This window comes from Nylanderia fulva, unplaced genomic scaffold (genome assembly GCF_048542155.1).
Source record: "Nylanderia fulva isolate GAGA-0341 unplaced genomic scaffold, ASM4854215v1 Scaffold37, whole genome shotgun sequence".
NCBI classification, from domain to species: Eukaryota; Metazoa; Arthropoda; class Insecta; order Hymenoptera; family Formicidae; genus Nylanderia; species Nylanderia fulva.
Genome location: NW_028190444.1, coordinates 369,323 through 385,537, shown reverse-complemented (window position 1 = coordinate 385,537; position 16,215 = coordinate 369,323). Strand labels below are relative to the sequence as shown.

Here is a 16,215-nt window from a genome sequence, read left to right as displayed (position 1 = left end):
ATATTCCGTATTTCAAAAGATTCTTTAATATAATTTTTATTCCCGCGTATACGTTTATTTTTCTCTCTCTCTACTTTGTCGATGTCAATTATCATTTGGTCCGGTATGTCACATGTGTAGAATTTTCGTATCAGCCACACAGCTGCAATATTATCATTTTGCCACGTTTAATCTTGAAACGACGAGCGAAGAGACATGATTGCTGCCGCTCTTAATACTACGAGGTTTAGTTCCAGCGACCGTGACTAATTAACGGCTAATTGTTAATTGAGAGAAACATGCGAAACAGATATCGGTAATGATCGGCTTCATATTAATGAACCGAAATCGTATAGTAAATACGATTTCGGTTTTCAAAATTCTGTAAAGTATCATTCCATTTACATCATAGCAGAAATGGTGTTTTCGCACATCATTTAAATATTCATTTAAATAATAATAGTGACCTATTAAATATTACAAATGTGTAAATATATATCTAAATTTAGGAACTCTGCATTTTTTACTTGATTTGATTTTTACTTGATTCTGCGTAAAAACAAGATATTATTAGTATCAGACATGCAATTTTTTTTTAATAAAAATTCACACTCTATTAATGACGTAAATATATAAAAATCAAAGTTTTATTTGTCTATCTAAATCAATATTTGAATGAACTTTATGAATAACTATTTCTATTTTCATCTATTATAAATTGATATTCTTTAATTTTCCAACATTTTCGTCTATGTATTACAATCTCGTTTTATGAATACGAAAGATTATCGCTTGATTTTTATATTAAAAATAATTTGTCGGAGAATCCATTAGTTAATAAAATAAAATTTTAGAATTATGTAATATATTGCTTATTGTCTTATTGTACTCGCAAAGTTTTTGTTCTCTAATACCTTTTCATTAATTTTGCAAATATTACTATTTGCCTTCGGCACTATAAAAATCTGTGCAATATGATGGAGATGCATCTTGTTCAATATACATATCACATATATGTATATATATATATATTTTTTAAATACTGAATGGAAAACTTGATTACGACACTATAACAACACGAGATCATAATAATGAAAATTACCGTAATTATTGTATTTCCATGCACTGTTTGTAATTGCAGATATAAGTAATGTATTATTTGTGTTAAAATGCACTCAGTTTATTAAGGTGATATAATGATACAAATTATTGATTATCATATTATATATGTACTAATTGTTTTATTACTGTTATATATAATTTATGAAATATCGTAATGCATACATAAAAATTAAATTAATTTTCAATTAATTAATTTTATTATTTTATACTCTATTGTATTTAATTTTATTCTTTACAAATTTTTTTACATTTTTTATTACATAGTTATTCTATTATTACATATTTATATGATGTAATCTACAACTTTTTCCGATATATGTGTGCATATATAGGGCATCAAATATATAGATAAGATACAAACGGATATACTATCGTAAAAAAAAGAGAGAGGCACACGAGATAAATCTTCAAGTAAAAGGATATAATTTTGTTCTGTTCCGCAAAGTTTCTGCAAGTTTTACAACTCGCAAATAAGATTGTACGACCTCCCGGCGCGTTGGCGGGATGTTATCCCGGCATTAATTACGTCGCGCAGCAAATGCCAAATGCCGCGTCGCGTTGCGTCGTGTCGTCGCTTTTCGTCGAGGGGGTGAAAGTTCGATCGTGCGAAAAGCGCGAGGGACATGTGAAACAATGCGAATTATTGCGCGCGAGGAGGCGATTGTGTAACGAGCAATTGTAAACTATCGATCGGGCTAACTTCTCGGAGACCGCACAATGCTGCGAGCGTCCGCCGAAAATCCTCGGCTACGTACGACGATGACAGCTCGTAGCTTCTGACCTTTGCTTCGTTAATTGTGCTCCGGGGATCCTTATACGAGATGCATAACGGAATATTCTTCGTCGGAATATTCTTACAACACGCGACATTTATGAAAAATTCTCTATTACTCCACACGGATGCGGTAATTAAATTTTTTTTTTTTTTTTTAAAAGTTAAATAAATATTTATGGGACGGGAGTGCATGGAAAGGATTTTTTATACCACTTTATGATATATGATATATCGGTTTAATTGATATAATATTATATAAATATTTATATAAATTATGCAAGTTTATAATACAGACAAAGGTGTATATACTATCGTAAAAAAATTGTCTCTTTATCACTATGTAAAATAAATTTCCAAATGAACGTATGCATGTGCATCAATTTAAGTATATTCAAAAGATTTTGTGTAAAAGTAATCAAAATTTTAATTTACATAATTTTAAGTTTGAAATTTTACATTTTCATAATTTATTTAACTTTTTAATAAATTATGATATTTTATTCATACACTTCTCAAATAAATCAATGTTCAATAAGAAGTCCGGAAAACAGATTATATATTTCAATCATATAATTAAATAAAATATTTATATTTCAGTATTTAAAAAATTTACTACGGTAGTTTACGCACTCGCATTCTGGACTGTGTTTACTACGATTTGTAAGGGCGATTTATTTCCGACTAACGTTGTAATATATATCCTGTATATAAAGCGATAGTTCAGCATTAGTGCATACGTAAATACGCTTTGATGTAACATATTGCGTCGCGGTGAAAATTGCGTGTCTACCTGATGGAGCGTGTTGGAAAACCTAGAATCGAACGCACACAAATATACGCGTATTATATAGCTACTTCACTTTTCGCAGCCTAATTGTATTTGCCACGAGATACACTTATACATACATATATATATTTATATATATAGATGCGTGTTCGAAAAGCGCGATTTATTTCCGGCTAACGTTGTAATATCTATCTTTGCGTATAAAGCGATGTGGTTCAGCATTAGTGCATACGTAAATAAAACTTCGATGTAACATATTGCGTCGTGAAAATTGCGTGTCTACCTCATCGAGCGTGTTGGAAAACCCGGAATCGAACAAAAATGCGCACATGCGCGTACAAATATACATATTATAGCTACCTCACTTTTTGCAACCCAATTAGCTTTGTCGCAATATATTTTTTATATCGTAGATTTTTTTATATTATATTTTATATTATTATATATTATTTTATTTTATATATTATAATATATATTATTTTATATATATCATATATTATTTTATATTATATTATATATTATTATATATTAGTAGATTTTTTTATATTATATTTTATATTATTATATATTATTTTATATATATCATATATTATTTTATATTATATTATATATTATTATATATTATATATTATATTATATATTATATTAATATTATATTTAATTGCGGCAAAGACAATTAGGTTGCAAAAAGTGAAGTAGCTGTAGCATATGATCGGACATGATAAGTTCTAACAATAAGTGCATCGTCACCGTTGTAAGATCGAAGTTCGCAATATCGCGGATGTCCCGTTTGTCGTTATCGATATCAGGACGATGGCGAACGGATATTTTTACGACGCTCATGCCTTCTCGATGTCGTGAACTCGCCGATGATATTAGAGGCGGATCGATCGCGTGTGCGAGGCTGCGAGGAAATATATACGCGTCCTCGTGTCTCTCTGAAATTTAATTCGATCCTCTGTGTGCATACACACGTATACACACACAAGGATACGTTTAACAGAACAATTTCCTTGGCTCTTGATAATAAACAACAGCGTTTACGCGTGTTCGGTTTTAATCGAATGATTTTATGTTCATTTAGTAGTAAGATGTGCACTTGCTTGTAAGTAACCATAAATTTAATTCTTGGTATAAAAATGTTTTTGTAAATCTACATTTTTATAAATGTAATTTAATTTATAATTTATATATATATATATATATATGTAATTTAATATATATATATAATTATATATATATATATATATTTATATATAAATGTAATTTAATTTATAATTTATAATTTATATATATATATATATATATATATATAAATTATAAATTAAATTACATTTATAAAAATGTAGATTTACAAAAACATTTTTATACCAAGAATTAAAAATTGTATAATTACAAAATAACAAGTCACAAGATGGAAAATATAAAATAAAAGTAAAAGAGAACATGAAAAATATCATAATAAGTGATGTAACAATTTTGATTACTTTTATACATTATTTATGTATAATTTTTTGCGGATTTTAAAACACAAAGAGAATGACAGTTAAAATACAAAATTTCTACAGAGTAAATGTTGCAATTTTGTTGCATAAATATTTTTTTGAGTATTTCATATTTAATATTTTAGTTTTTAATATTTTTATTAATTGTATATAAACATTGAAATTATTTTCTTGTCTTTTTTGAAAGAGATCGGATTTAATCTGCTTTTTTTTATATAAACATATAGTTCGGATGTACCAATCTCTCTTGATTTGATATCGCGAGAACGAACACATATTGTACGCCTGCGAAATTTGATGCCGATTAAAACTACTACTTTAGTATTCTGTCGGTAGATGGGTTATTGTAATTCGAGTTCAAAGGTTTCGTTTCGGCACAAATTGTGCATATTGAACGGAGCAATTAATCTTTATTTAGATCGGACCAATTCGTATCGGATCCGCGAAACGGATGCCTTTACTTTAAAGATGGTTTAGAGCCGAAAGTGCGAATTTGCGCCGTGTACGTCAGAAGCTTTACGATGCACGCCGTAATTTTACTCGCGACGTTAAAATTGAAACTTTAATTCAAACCGATCGAGCTTTGAGTTTCCCACTCGATGCAAGAATTTATGAGTCGACTATAAATTATACCATCGCTCTCTCGAACTTCAATCTTATATTGACGCGCGCGATATTTTTCCAATTATATTTTTATATAATCGACGTTACATGATTTCTGCAAAAGGATCGTTCCTGATCAAAAGTACGGGTAAAGTAATTTTTGCAATTAATGAAATCTTCAACCCTCGAGTTCCATTTCTCTACTTTTTCGAAAGAAAACAGAAAGTTGGATAATTAATTATGTAACAAAATATTTTCTCCCGTTTATTATTTACGTTCTACAATTTTAATAACTTGAGAATCTTCAATAAAAAAAATGAGAAAAAGGGAGAGAATTTAATCTAACTTGGGAATATAATATACCATCATATGTTTGTCTTTGTTTGTGTGCGAAATTCGAATTTCTCAGATTTCTCATACTTATTTTACTTAATTTTGTCGTGACTTCATCTCTATTATGCAATGACGTTTTTATCGCGGTATTTCATATAGAGGCGCGATTTTAAATTGCCGGAAGCGCGAGACGCTTGTCGCCGACATAAAACGTGCGACATTGCAAACGTCTCGATATGTAGGTCAAATTTACTCGAGGATAACGCTTTGCTACAGGGTGACGGCTACGTCCCTGCACGCACTTCTGAAAATGGGTCATCGTTAAATATGGGTCAGGGTCTTTTTCCCTTTCCGTGTTGCCGTCTTCGTTCGCGAAGCTCCTGCGCTTTTGGCGCGATTAACCGCTTATAATTATATATATATGTGTGCTATCCGTATTTTCCACCCTCTTTCTTGTGCACGCGATGGAGGGAAATAAATTGAGAGTAGCATTATACCCCGAAATTATATTTCTTCCTTGTCGAGAAAATTGATTTTTTCTCTAATGGAATGCGACGCCATATATGAATTAATTAAATATTTTTCCGATGATTGTGGAAATGTTTTCCGCCGAGGTAAACACTTGGATTTGTAAGAAGGAGATTAATTTGTGTTTGCAAAATGCACTTTGACTTTAACAATAAGAAAGCTTAGAATTGAGATGGGGTCGATAATAACTTGTGCTACTCTTTTATTTGATTCTCTTTAAATTGTTTGCGTTATGAAAAAGATTTAAAATCAGAAATTACTCCGATTTAGTTGATTTGATTTTGGTACTTATTTATTTTAGATGATCTACAATTCGAAATAAAATTCGAGACGAAAAAAGAATCCCACACGTTGTATTTATAATATAGAAAACATTTTAAATTGAATACATATCAAAAGCTATACATATGTATAGATATATAGAATTATAAATAGAATTTTATCTCGAATTTTTCGTGAATTATTACATCGTTTAAATTGAACTTTAGATCAGATATCTAATCTAATTCAATGTTAAATTAATAGATTTATTGAAATATCGAAAAGGTTTAAAACACATTTAAGATATTTCTGTTTTAAATATATATGAAATTTTGACACGTGTAACTCAATGAAATATAATTCTGGAACATTTGTTTCATAAAAGTTGCATAATTGTCGCGAGCTTTTACATTCAACATTTTGATCAATTTTTCGAATTTTGACAAGATACATATTTTTTTTATATCGAAGATAAATTGGACGATAATTCTGCGATGATTGACCGGAATTGTTGATATTATTCCAAGAAAAGACTATCCTTTTTCATCGATGATATTTTCTTTGCCTTTAACCTTCTTCTTTCTCTCTCTTTCTACCCACGATACTTTCCGAAGTTTTAACCTTTGACTTTATCCTTGAAAATATCCTGTTGTTCGAGAAAATCTCCGCCATCTCTTAGGCTGATTCTGACTTACGAGTAATTAGTCGACCTCGTTCAATCTAGCCTGTGAAAATGTAATGTTATAGATTGGTATTCATAACGATTTATGTGTTGTCCAGGAAGAATTCCAAGATCGATCCCGTTGTACGATGATGATCGCACGAGCGTGAAATACTCGTCGGAAACTCTTAGAGATTTATAGAGGTCTTCCTAAACGCAGAATATATGAGCCATTTTTTTTAATTTGACACATTTCTCAAATACGATTTTTTATCATTTTTGCATTTTTTTATTTTGGAGAAACCTTCAAAAAAGAGAGATTATTATCTATTTCGAAAATTTGTGTATATTTAAAATTTCAGGCTTCTTGATATGTTGTATCTTTTTGCTTTAATTTTTTTACCCAGATGCAGTCTTTGAATTTTTGTCAATGGATTAGAGCCAGGCCAATCAATGAACGATTGTATTAAAAAAATATTATTTTATGTGGATCAGTATAGGATTTGTATTATTTTTCATCTGACTAGAAAGAAGTTCTGACAAGTTTACCCAAGCTAAGATTTGACAAGCGCAAATCATTCTTTCCCTCGATCTTGACAAGATCGGATTAAGAGATCCGTAAAATCGGTGAAACGCATCGTTTATTCGGCTATTATTGGTAGATTTTAGACTAAGGATAACATTTCTTTTGCAGTATATGACGGAAAAGATGGGCGGAGCAGAAGGGACGAAGCTCGACGTCGACTTCGTGGATATGGAAAGGGTGAGTGGTGCATTTTCGCGTCTATGTGTATGTGTTAAGTGAGGAAGACTGCTTCCCTTATTTTCGCACGGTTCCTTTGTGAGGACGTCAAGAAAGAGATGACTTGCACGTTCTATATGGCAGCGTTATTACTGAATTTTCAAGATTTACCCTGGCTTCTCCTGGCTTTCTCGACGATCCTATCAATCATTTACCATCTTTTAGAGGGTCTCTGTGCAAAATATATGAAGCCAGAAAAACCTTTTATTACCTTCTTTCTGAATACAATCGACCGCTTTAATTTGACATAATACGTGTGATTTGAACAAAATTTCTTATGAAATTTTCCTCAATTTTGCGACTCTACACTGAAAAAAAATTTGTTAACTTGACTAAACCTTTCAACTAAATTACTATTTTGTTAAATCAACATATATTAGTATTTAAGTCAAATATACGTTTTGTTACATTTAATATATTATATTTAATTTAAATATTTTTATAGGTTCAATTAACCAAATAATATTTAGTTGAAAGGTTTAGTCAAGTTACCAAATTTTTGTTCAGTGTATGAAATCTTATATTGACTGTTTTTATTTCAATTTCGAAATAAATAGAAATAAATGATAGAGATCCCTTTTTACAAACTTAATATAAAAATTCAGTCAAATGTACTGACTTGTCATAAAATAAATCTCACCCATGTTGAAAGTATTAAAAAATGCTAAACACAATTGTGAAATAAGAGAATAGGTTTTTCTAAAACTTGAGAACTGCGTTATGCGAAATTGCACAGGTATTATACTTCTAGAGGACAATATCTCGAATGCTTCGCCTTATTGTGTTCTCCCGAATCGATAATGCGGATCGTGAATATAATTTCCATAAATCTGAAATCGCGCGAATCAATGCGTGTCGCGAGACAAGAAGCTTCACATAAAAAAACGTCACGCACAGAAAACAGACGTCACGTACGAGCTCGTGGAGGAGCTGCAGCTGAAAACGAAGGAGTTTCTCCAGCCGAATCCGACAGCGAGGGCGAAGATGGCAGCTGTCAAGGGCATCAGCAAGCTCAGCGGTCAAGCGAAGGCCTCCACCTATCCTCAGCCGGAGGGTGTCCTAGGCGATTGTATGCTCCTTTACGGCAAGAAAATGGGCGAGGACAGCATTTTCGGTACGTACGATTTTTATCCGATACACATTGAAAAAAAGATTTATGTAAAATTACATGATTAAACTAGGTTTCTTTCCGACCCAGCATAATCATGCAATATTGATACTTATATGGAAGATTACAGATTATATGTAATTTCATATGAAATATATTCTTAAATATTTTCGAGATTAAAAATATTTCACTGATCATGGAATTGCACATAGGAAATGTTAGTAATGTATAAATGCTATAAAATAATGTTATAAATAAAATAGATAAATATTTATAAAGTAAAGTTCTAATAAATTAAAAAGTAGTAAATTTAAAATTACATATGATTTTTGCATAAAAATAGTAATTTTATCTATATTTTACGTGTATTTTTACATTAATATGTATTTTCACTTTAAAACAAATGGGAAAAAAATTACAATGATGAGCAAGTAACTTTTCCAGTTCTGAACTAGTAATTACCATGTAAAAGTATATGGATTTTTTTCAGTGTAGTCGTGACGAGAACAAAATTCTCGCGATAGCTATATTTCTCTTTATATATACATCAAATTCTTCTTTAAATCTTAAGCTTAAGAGAATTCTTGTGTCAACCGTGTATATTACTTTTTATCGTAAAACTAACATTATTTTGTCATATATTTCGAAAATAAATATGTATTTATGTATTTTCTCTTCTACAACAACAAACATTTTTTTCACTCGACAATTTTTCATAAAAATTATTCGATCATTTTCTTGGGATAATAAAAATATATCTCTCTATAAACATAAAATTCTTCTTTAAATCTTAAGCTTAAGAGTATTTTTGCGTCAACCGTGTGTATTATTTTTTATCGTAAAACTAAAGTTATTTTATTATATATTTCGAAAATAAATACGTATTTTCTCTCCTACAAAAATTTTGTTTTCTCGACAATTTTTCATAAAAATCACACGAGGATTATTTTCTTGAAACAATGAAAATAGTTGTATTATTTTCGCATTGAAATTTATGAATTATTTATCTTTGACGCGAAATATAACCCGATGGCAGAACTGATCACTCCTAGACAATCTGTCGTTCGATAAAGTGTATTATCTTGTTTTCTCACCCCGTCCTTTATTCATTTCGTAAAACTAAAATTGTTATCATATATTTCGAAAATAAATACGTATCTTCTCTCCTACAAAACATTTTGTTTTCTCGACAATTTTTCATAAAAATCACACGAGGATTATTTTCTTGAAACAATGAAAATAGTTGTATTATTTTCGCATTGAAATTTATGAATTATTTACCTTTGACGCGAAATATAACCCGATGGCAGAACTGATCACTCCTAGACAATCTGTTGTGCGATAAAGTGTATTATCTTGTTTTCTCACCCCGTTCTTTATTAATTTCGTAAAACTAAAATTGTTATCATATATTTCGAAAATAAATACGTATCTTCTCTTCTACAAAAAAATTTTTTTTACTCGACAATATTTTTCTAAATATCATTCGAGGATGATTTTCTGAAAACAATGAAAATAGTTGTATTATTTACCTTCGACGCGAAAAAAAATTCGCTGGCGGAACTGATCACTCCTAGACAATCTTTCTTTCGATAAAGTGTATTATCTTGTTTTTTACCTCGTTCTTTATTAATTTCGTAACACTAAAATTGTTATCAAATATTTCAAAAATAAATACGTATCTTCTCTTCTACAAAAAAATTTTTTTTACTCGACAATTTTTTTCTAAATATTATTCGAGGATGATTTTCTGGAAACAATGAAAATCTAGACAATCTTTCTTTCGATAGAGTACATTATCTTGTTTTTTTTTTTTTTTCATCTCGTTCTATCACTTTTTCCAGCCCAGGCTCTCATCGAAATGGGCGAGGCCATGAAGCAGATGGCGGACGTGAAATATTCGCTGGACGACAACATCAAGCAGAACTTCCTCGAGCCTCTGCACCATCTGCAGACCAAGGATCTCAAAGAAGTGATGGTACGATTATTAGAAAAGTTGTGTACCCTCTCTCGCGACTTAGCGAGAAAGCCCGCGCACATTCGATCTTCGCTTCGATTTCTCGTTCCAGCACCACCGGAAGAAACTGCAAGGCCGTAGACTGGACTTTGATTGCAAGCGAAGACGTCAGGCGAAAGGTACGTTAAAGTTTTCTCCTCTGCATGTGTGTTTCTCTTTCTCTCTCTCTCTCTCTCTCGCGCGCTCTTTATTGATTTATTCAGAGAGCGACGTCGCGCGTGTCCTTGCACGAACGCGCGTCTCGCTCGCAATTTCAAGAGTTGAAATAAAAAGCGACGAAGGGAACGCGTATAATGCGCATAATAACACGCGACACGGCAGAAGATTGCGCCGCTAATGGAGAGAGAAGCCAGAACCGCACGATCGTGATCTCGCCGTGATAGCGCGATGTCGTAAAAGAAAACGACATTACGCGGGCAAGGCTCTCCGATGCGATGGCGAAGGGTCACAACTGCAAAACCGTCATTTTCGCAAAGATAAAGGTGTCGTGACCTTCCCCCTTCCCTCTTTCTTCCCTTTCCCGCAAACGGAGACTATATACATCTCCGGATGTGGGAGAAAAAAAAAGTCACAATTGCGAAATCGCTGTTTTTTTTTTTTTTTCGCGATTGTGATGCGAATAAAGCGCAGAAAACGATGCTATCGTTTAAGAAGTACGCCGAAAAAATTTGTTAACATTTGACTAAAGTTTTTTTTCAACGAAATATTATTTGGTTCATTGAACATATAAAAATATTTAAATTAAATATATTTAATCTGACAAAATGTATATTTGACTTAAATATTAAAATATATGCTTAATTAACAAAATAGTAGTTTAGTTGAAAGGTTTAGTCAAATTAACAAATTTTTTTTGCGAAATCGGTGTTTTTTTCGCGATTATAATGCGAATGAAGCGCAGAAAACGATGCTATCGTTTAAGAAGTACGCTGAAAAAATTTGTTAACTTTTGACTAAAGTTTTTTTTCAACGAAATATTATTTGGTTCATTGAACATATAAAAATATTTAAATTAAATATATTTAATCTGACAAAATGTATATTTGACTTAAATATTAAAATATATGCTTAATTACCAAAATAGTAGTTTAGTTGAAAGGTTTAGTCAAATTAACAAATTTTTTTTGCGAAATCGGTGTTTTTTTCGCGATTATAATGCGAATGAAGCGCAGAAAACGATGCTATTTTTTAAGAAGTACGCTGAAAAAATTTGTTAACTTTTGACTAAAGTTTTTTTTCAACGAAATATTATTTTGTTCATTGAACATATAAAAATATTTAAATTAAATATATTTAATCTGACAAAATGTATATTTGACTTAAATATTAAAATTTATGCTTAATTAACAAAATAGTAGTTTAGTTTAAATGTTTAGTCAAATTAACAAATTTTTTTTGCGAAATCGGTGTTTTTTCGCGATTATAATGCGAATGAAGCGCAGAAAACGATGCTATTTTTTAAGAAGTACGCTGAAAAAATTTGTTAACTTTTGACTAAAGTTTTTTTTCAACGAAATATTATTTGGTTCATTGAACATATAAAAATATTTAAATTAAATATATTTAATCTGACAAAACGTATATTTGACTTAAATATTAAAATATATGCTTAATTAACAAAATAGTAGTTTAGTTGAAAGGTTTACTCAAGTTTACAAATTTTTTTTCAGTGCAATTACACAGAGAGAATTTTCTCTCTCTTAGATATTACCCTGAAAAATAAGATAATCATGAGACAATATGGTATTGGAAGAATTTTATTAAAGTATGTCTGATTAATATTTACTACAATAAAAAATATTAATATTATACAAGAAGATATAAAATATGTTCGATTAATTTTACTATGTACATATCAATATTTTTTATTGTGGTAAATATTACTCAGAAAATATTTTTCCAATATCATATTGTCCCATGATTTTCAGGGTAAATTCTAAGAGAAAATTCTCTTCGTGTATAGATTGCGCTTTTCGTGATTTTTTCATTTGTTATCACAATTTTTTCCAAAGTGGAGCTTTGAAAAAAAAGATATAAAAATAATAATATAATTGTGTCTTGTCTTTATTATTAATATATCCTATACCTTTTTTACTGTAACATAATTCGCATCTTGATTTTGACTAGCACTATTTTAATTTTGCGAATTTTAACTTTAATTAATTGTTATTACATTTTGTCTGATGGACGATCCGCTTTGACAATTACTTCTTCAAGTTTTATGCATTTTATATTTCGATTTTTCGCTTATACTTTTTCCAGCGAATTGACTTGTCGAATTTTTGAGAGGACAGCTTTATTTTTCATTGTTTTCGGCATGCATAAGAGAAAACAGAATCGTGTCTCATACATGATTCATTCTTCCAAAATAGCATTATTAGGATGAGATCGTTGCATGAATAGGTAAAATGATGCAACTCTTGTTCTTGTAATAGAAATGAGAGACCTCTACTCGCATGTTGCGCTGCATGAGTATGTTCGAATAGAATAACAAATCAGCGTGAATTTAAAAGTAGAGTAAAAAAGGAATGAGCGAACGCTTTTCTTTAGTGCATACACTTTATATGCATCAGGAATTAATTTTCATATGATCACATACACACATAATTAATTGTTTTTGAGCTATTTATGAAAGCACAGGATTTTATTATGCTTTCGACGAGGAAATAATTTTTTATCCATATTTTCGATATTTTATATAAATATTACAGTATAAACTTATATTAATTTATATTATATACATCTATATGAATTTATTAATTGCGCACAGGTATATAATGTATTATAAACGGAGAATGATTCTTATGTTTCCGTGAAAATTTTAACACAAATTTTAAAATAATACGATTGAATTATTTCGAACTTTTAATTTGTTTGGAATTTGACAGATATCTGACGATTTTTAATTATTATAATTATTAATGTAATTACCATAATTAATTTTATTTTTATATTAATTATTTTAGTGATTATAGATATTAAATTATGATGATTATGAATGATTTTCGCACGTTTTATAATCGCGATTCTTTCGCGTTGTCACGATTTGCGCCGAATGATTTTCGCTTTTTACTGACGATTGGTGTGATATGCTTGTTTTTCGTTGGGCTTACAATTAATGATTAGCGACTGGAAAGAGGTCCGCCAGTCCGCATTTTGGAAGCCCAGCGCGATTTAGCATCTCTTCGTCGTATGCTGGTATGGTGACTTCCATTATCGCGCTTAGAAGCTTGTATCTATGCTATCCCGTATTTTTGGAGTTTTGCCATTATTATACGTATCGTCGATCAATACGTTCTCTCATTAATAATCACTTGTAAAAATTCCAAAGTTTCGAAATGACGAAAGCATTCTCGGAAATGTTCACAAAGGACATACAATAGATGTCAGAAGTGGAATATTTTTTATATAGCTTAAAATATATATTTTGTTAGATACTTTGAAAATATTTATTTATAAGATTCGTTAACAAAAAATTAGAATAGTTTATAAATTAAAAGAATATTTATAAATTAAAAAAATATTAGAGGTAACGAAAAAAGTAAAAGAATAATTAGATATTATTTTAAAATAATTATTTATTGATGAAAGGAACAAATGAATATAATTGAATAGGGAAAAAGGAAAGCAAAATAGAAAGAAGGGATAATTAATTGTGGGGAATATTGAATGTTACAAATTTTTACTAAAATAAAATTTTAAATAAATTGGAACTAAAGGCAAAATTTAAAATATAAAAAAAGAATAAATTTAATTATATATATTAATATACAAATTATTATTATAATAAATAATGGTAATTTTTTTATATACCTATATTTATTAGAGTAACAAAGAGTTATTTAGATTTTCCTGTTGTTCTCATGTTATTGTTAGTTTAGAAATAATTTGCACCAAGTGATTATTATTATTATTACATTTCCAACGACAGTGAAACATGTTTAAATATGCTTGCAAGCTCATAGAGCTAATTACGCTTTTCTGTCGTTCCACCCGCGCTGTACTTTAAGTGTTTAGATTTAGGAAAGCAACCCCAGTAGTGCAACCTTTTTTAATGCCATTGGCGGGGCGACCGTTTGCGAACAGGTTCTCACGTTTCAGACGACGAGATTCGTCAAGCCGAGGAGAAGTTCGCGGAGAGCCTTCATCTGGCACAGATGGGCATGTTCAATTTGCTCGAGAACGATGTAAGTCTCGTCGTGATATAGTCGTATCTAAAATGACATATCGATAAGGACGAATCAGAGATTTTCACATCGTTCCTTTGCAGATCGAACAAGTCGCTCAACTGGCAACCTTTAGCGAGGCTCTTCTCGAGTACCATCAACAGTGTACTGAGATACTTAGAGGGTTGACGGAGACGCTTCTCGAAAAGTATGTTTACAATGGCATATATGCACGGAAAAATTAGTAGAAAAATTTCCAATACGAATGTTGGAAATTGTTCTAATAATTTTTCAGTTAAACGCACATTGAATGTAAATTAAATATAAACTGCGCGATGTACATCATTTTTTCACAATACAAAAATAATTGTGAGTATATTCTCAATGACTTTTTTTTTTTTTTTGCGATTTTCTGACGTAAATCAAAATTTTTATGTAATACATTTTTTTATAAATATTTTTTATAAATATATAGAATAATATAGAAAATATTTTCTACATTTTATATAAATATAGAAAATGTTTTACGTGCAAAAAGCGTCTTTTTTCCATCAATGAGAATTTTTATTTAATACATTTTTTTATGAATATTTTTTATAAATATATATATATATATATATATTTATAAATATATAGAATATTTATAGAATAATATAAAAAATATTTTCTATATTTTATAAATATAGAAAATGTTTTTCATGCAAAAAGCGTCTTTTTTTCATCAATGAGAATTTTTATTTAATACATTTTTTATAAATATTTATATATATATATATATATATATATTTTTATAAATATATAGAATATTTATAGAATAACATAGAAAATATTTTCTATATTTTTTCTAAATATAGAAAATGTTTTACGTGCAAAAAGAGTGTTGAAAACTGATGTAGCTGTTTTTTCATCAATGAGAAAACGTTGTCTACGGATGAATCTCTTATCTTTAGGAAAGAGGAGGCGGTAAGCCGACCAAAGCTGGAATTCGTGCCGAAGACACTGGCGGATCTGCACGTGGACGGCGGATTGTCGGACCACGTGAACGGTGGGAACTTCTCCCTTCACGGTAAAACACATTTCACAGATACTCCACACACGGCGCGACGATATTCGGGTGGTCTGGCTGTGTCTAACTGTTTCTTATTCTCTCTTTTTTCTCTGTCATGCCGACGTTTACGTGTCCTTACGTGGCCCCACATTGACCGATATACATATATTATTGCATCTCTTCCCTTTCGGTGAAGCCACTCTATATCAAAATCTTCTCTATGCTTCGCTCAAACTTGCTCCCACCTGCATCTGTCAAAATTAAACGAGACGATCTGTGTTTAATTTTATCCCTCTGAAATTTTATTTCGTCTCTTTTTTCTCATTTCGAATTGGATATTTAAATCTCGATGGGAATTTTAATTAGATATAGTTATAAAATCAAAAAAGGGAAAATATTAATTCTTCTTTCACACTTACTAATATATATATTCCATGAAAAGAAATAATATGCGAATTGAGGGACGTAAAGTGTAGATTCAAAATTTTCTCTCGCCTTGAAAATTAATTTGCAGAAATAC

General features: G+C 30.1%; 1 protein-coding gene across 7 annotated transcripts in view; it reads left to right on the top strand.

Moving 5' to 3' along the window:
* EndoA (SH3 domain containing GRB2 like, endophilin-A) overlaps positions 1–16,215 on the top strand; it is a 37,248-nt gene that overhangs the window by 14,992 nt on the left and 6,041 nt on the right. For 3 of the 7 annotated variants that reach the window (XM_029310082.2, XM_029310080.2, XM_029310083.2), the window contains exons 3-10: positions 7,249–7,317; positions 8,254–8,470; positions 10,309–10,442; positions 10,534–10,600; positions 13,608–13,679; positions 14,583–14,668; positions 14,752–14,855; positions 15,598–15,713. In XM_029310082.2, coding sequence (XP_029165915.1) covers positions 7,249–7,317; positions 8,254–8,470; positions 10,309–10,442; positions 10,534–10,600; positions 13,608–13,679; positions 14,583–14,668; positions 14,752–14,855; positions 15,598–15,713 — 865 coding nt within the window. Of the gene's footprint in view, positions 1–7,248; positions 7,318–8,253; positions 8,471–10,308; positions 10,443–10,533; positions 10,601–13,607; positions 13,680–14,567; positions 14,669–14,751; positions 14,856–15,597; positions 15,714–16,215 lie in introns of all 7 variants that reach the window. The other 4 variants (XM_029310077.2, XM_029310079.2, XM_085485502.1 and 1 more) reach the window with 4 other exon arrangements.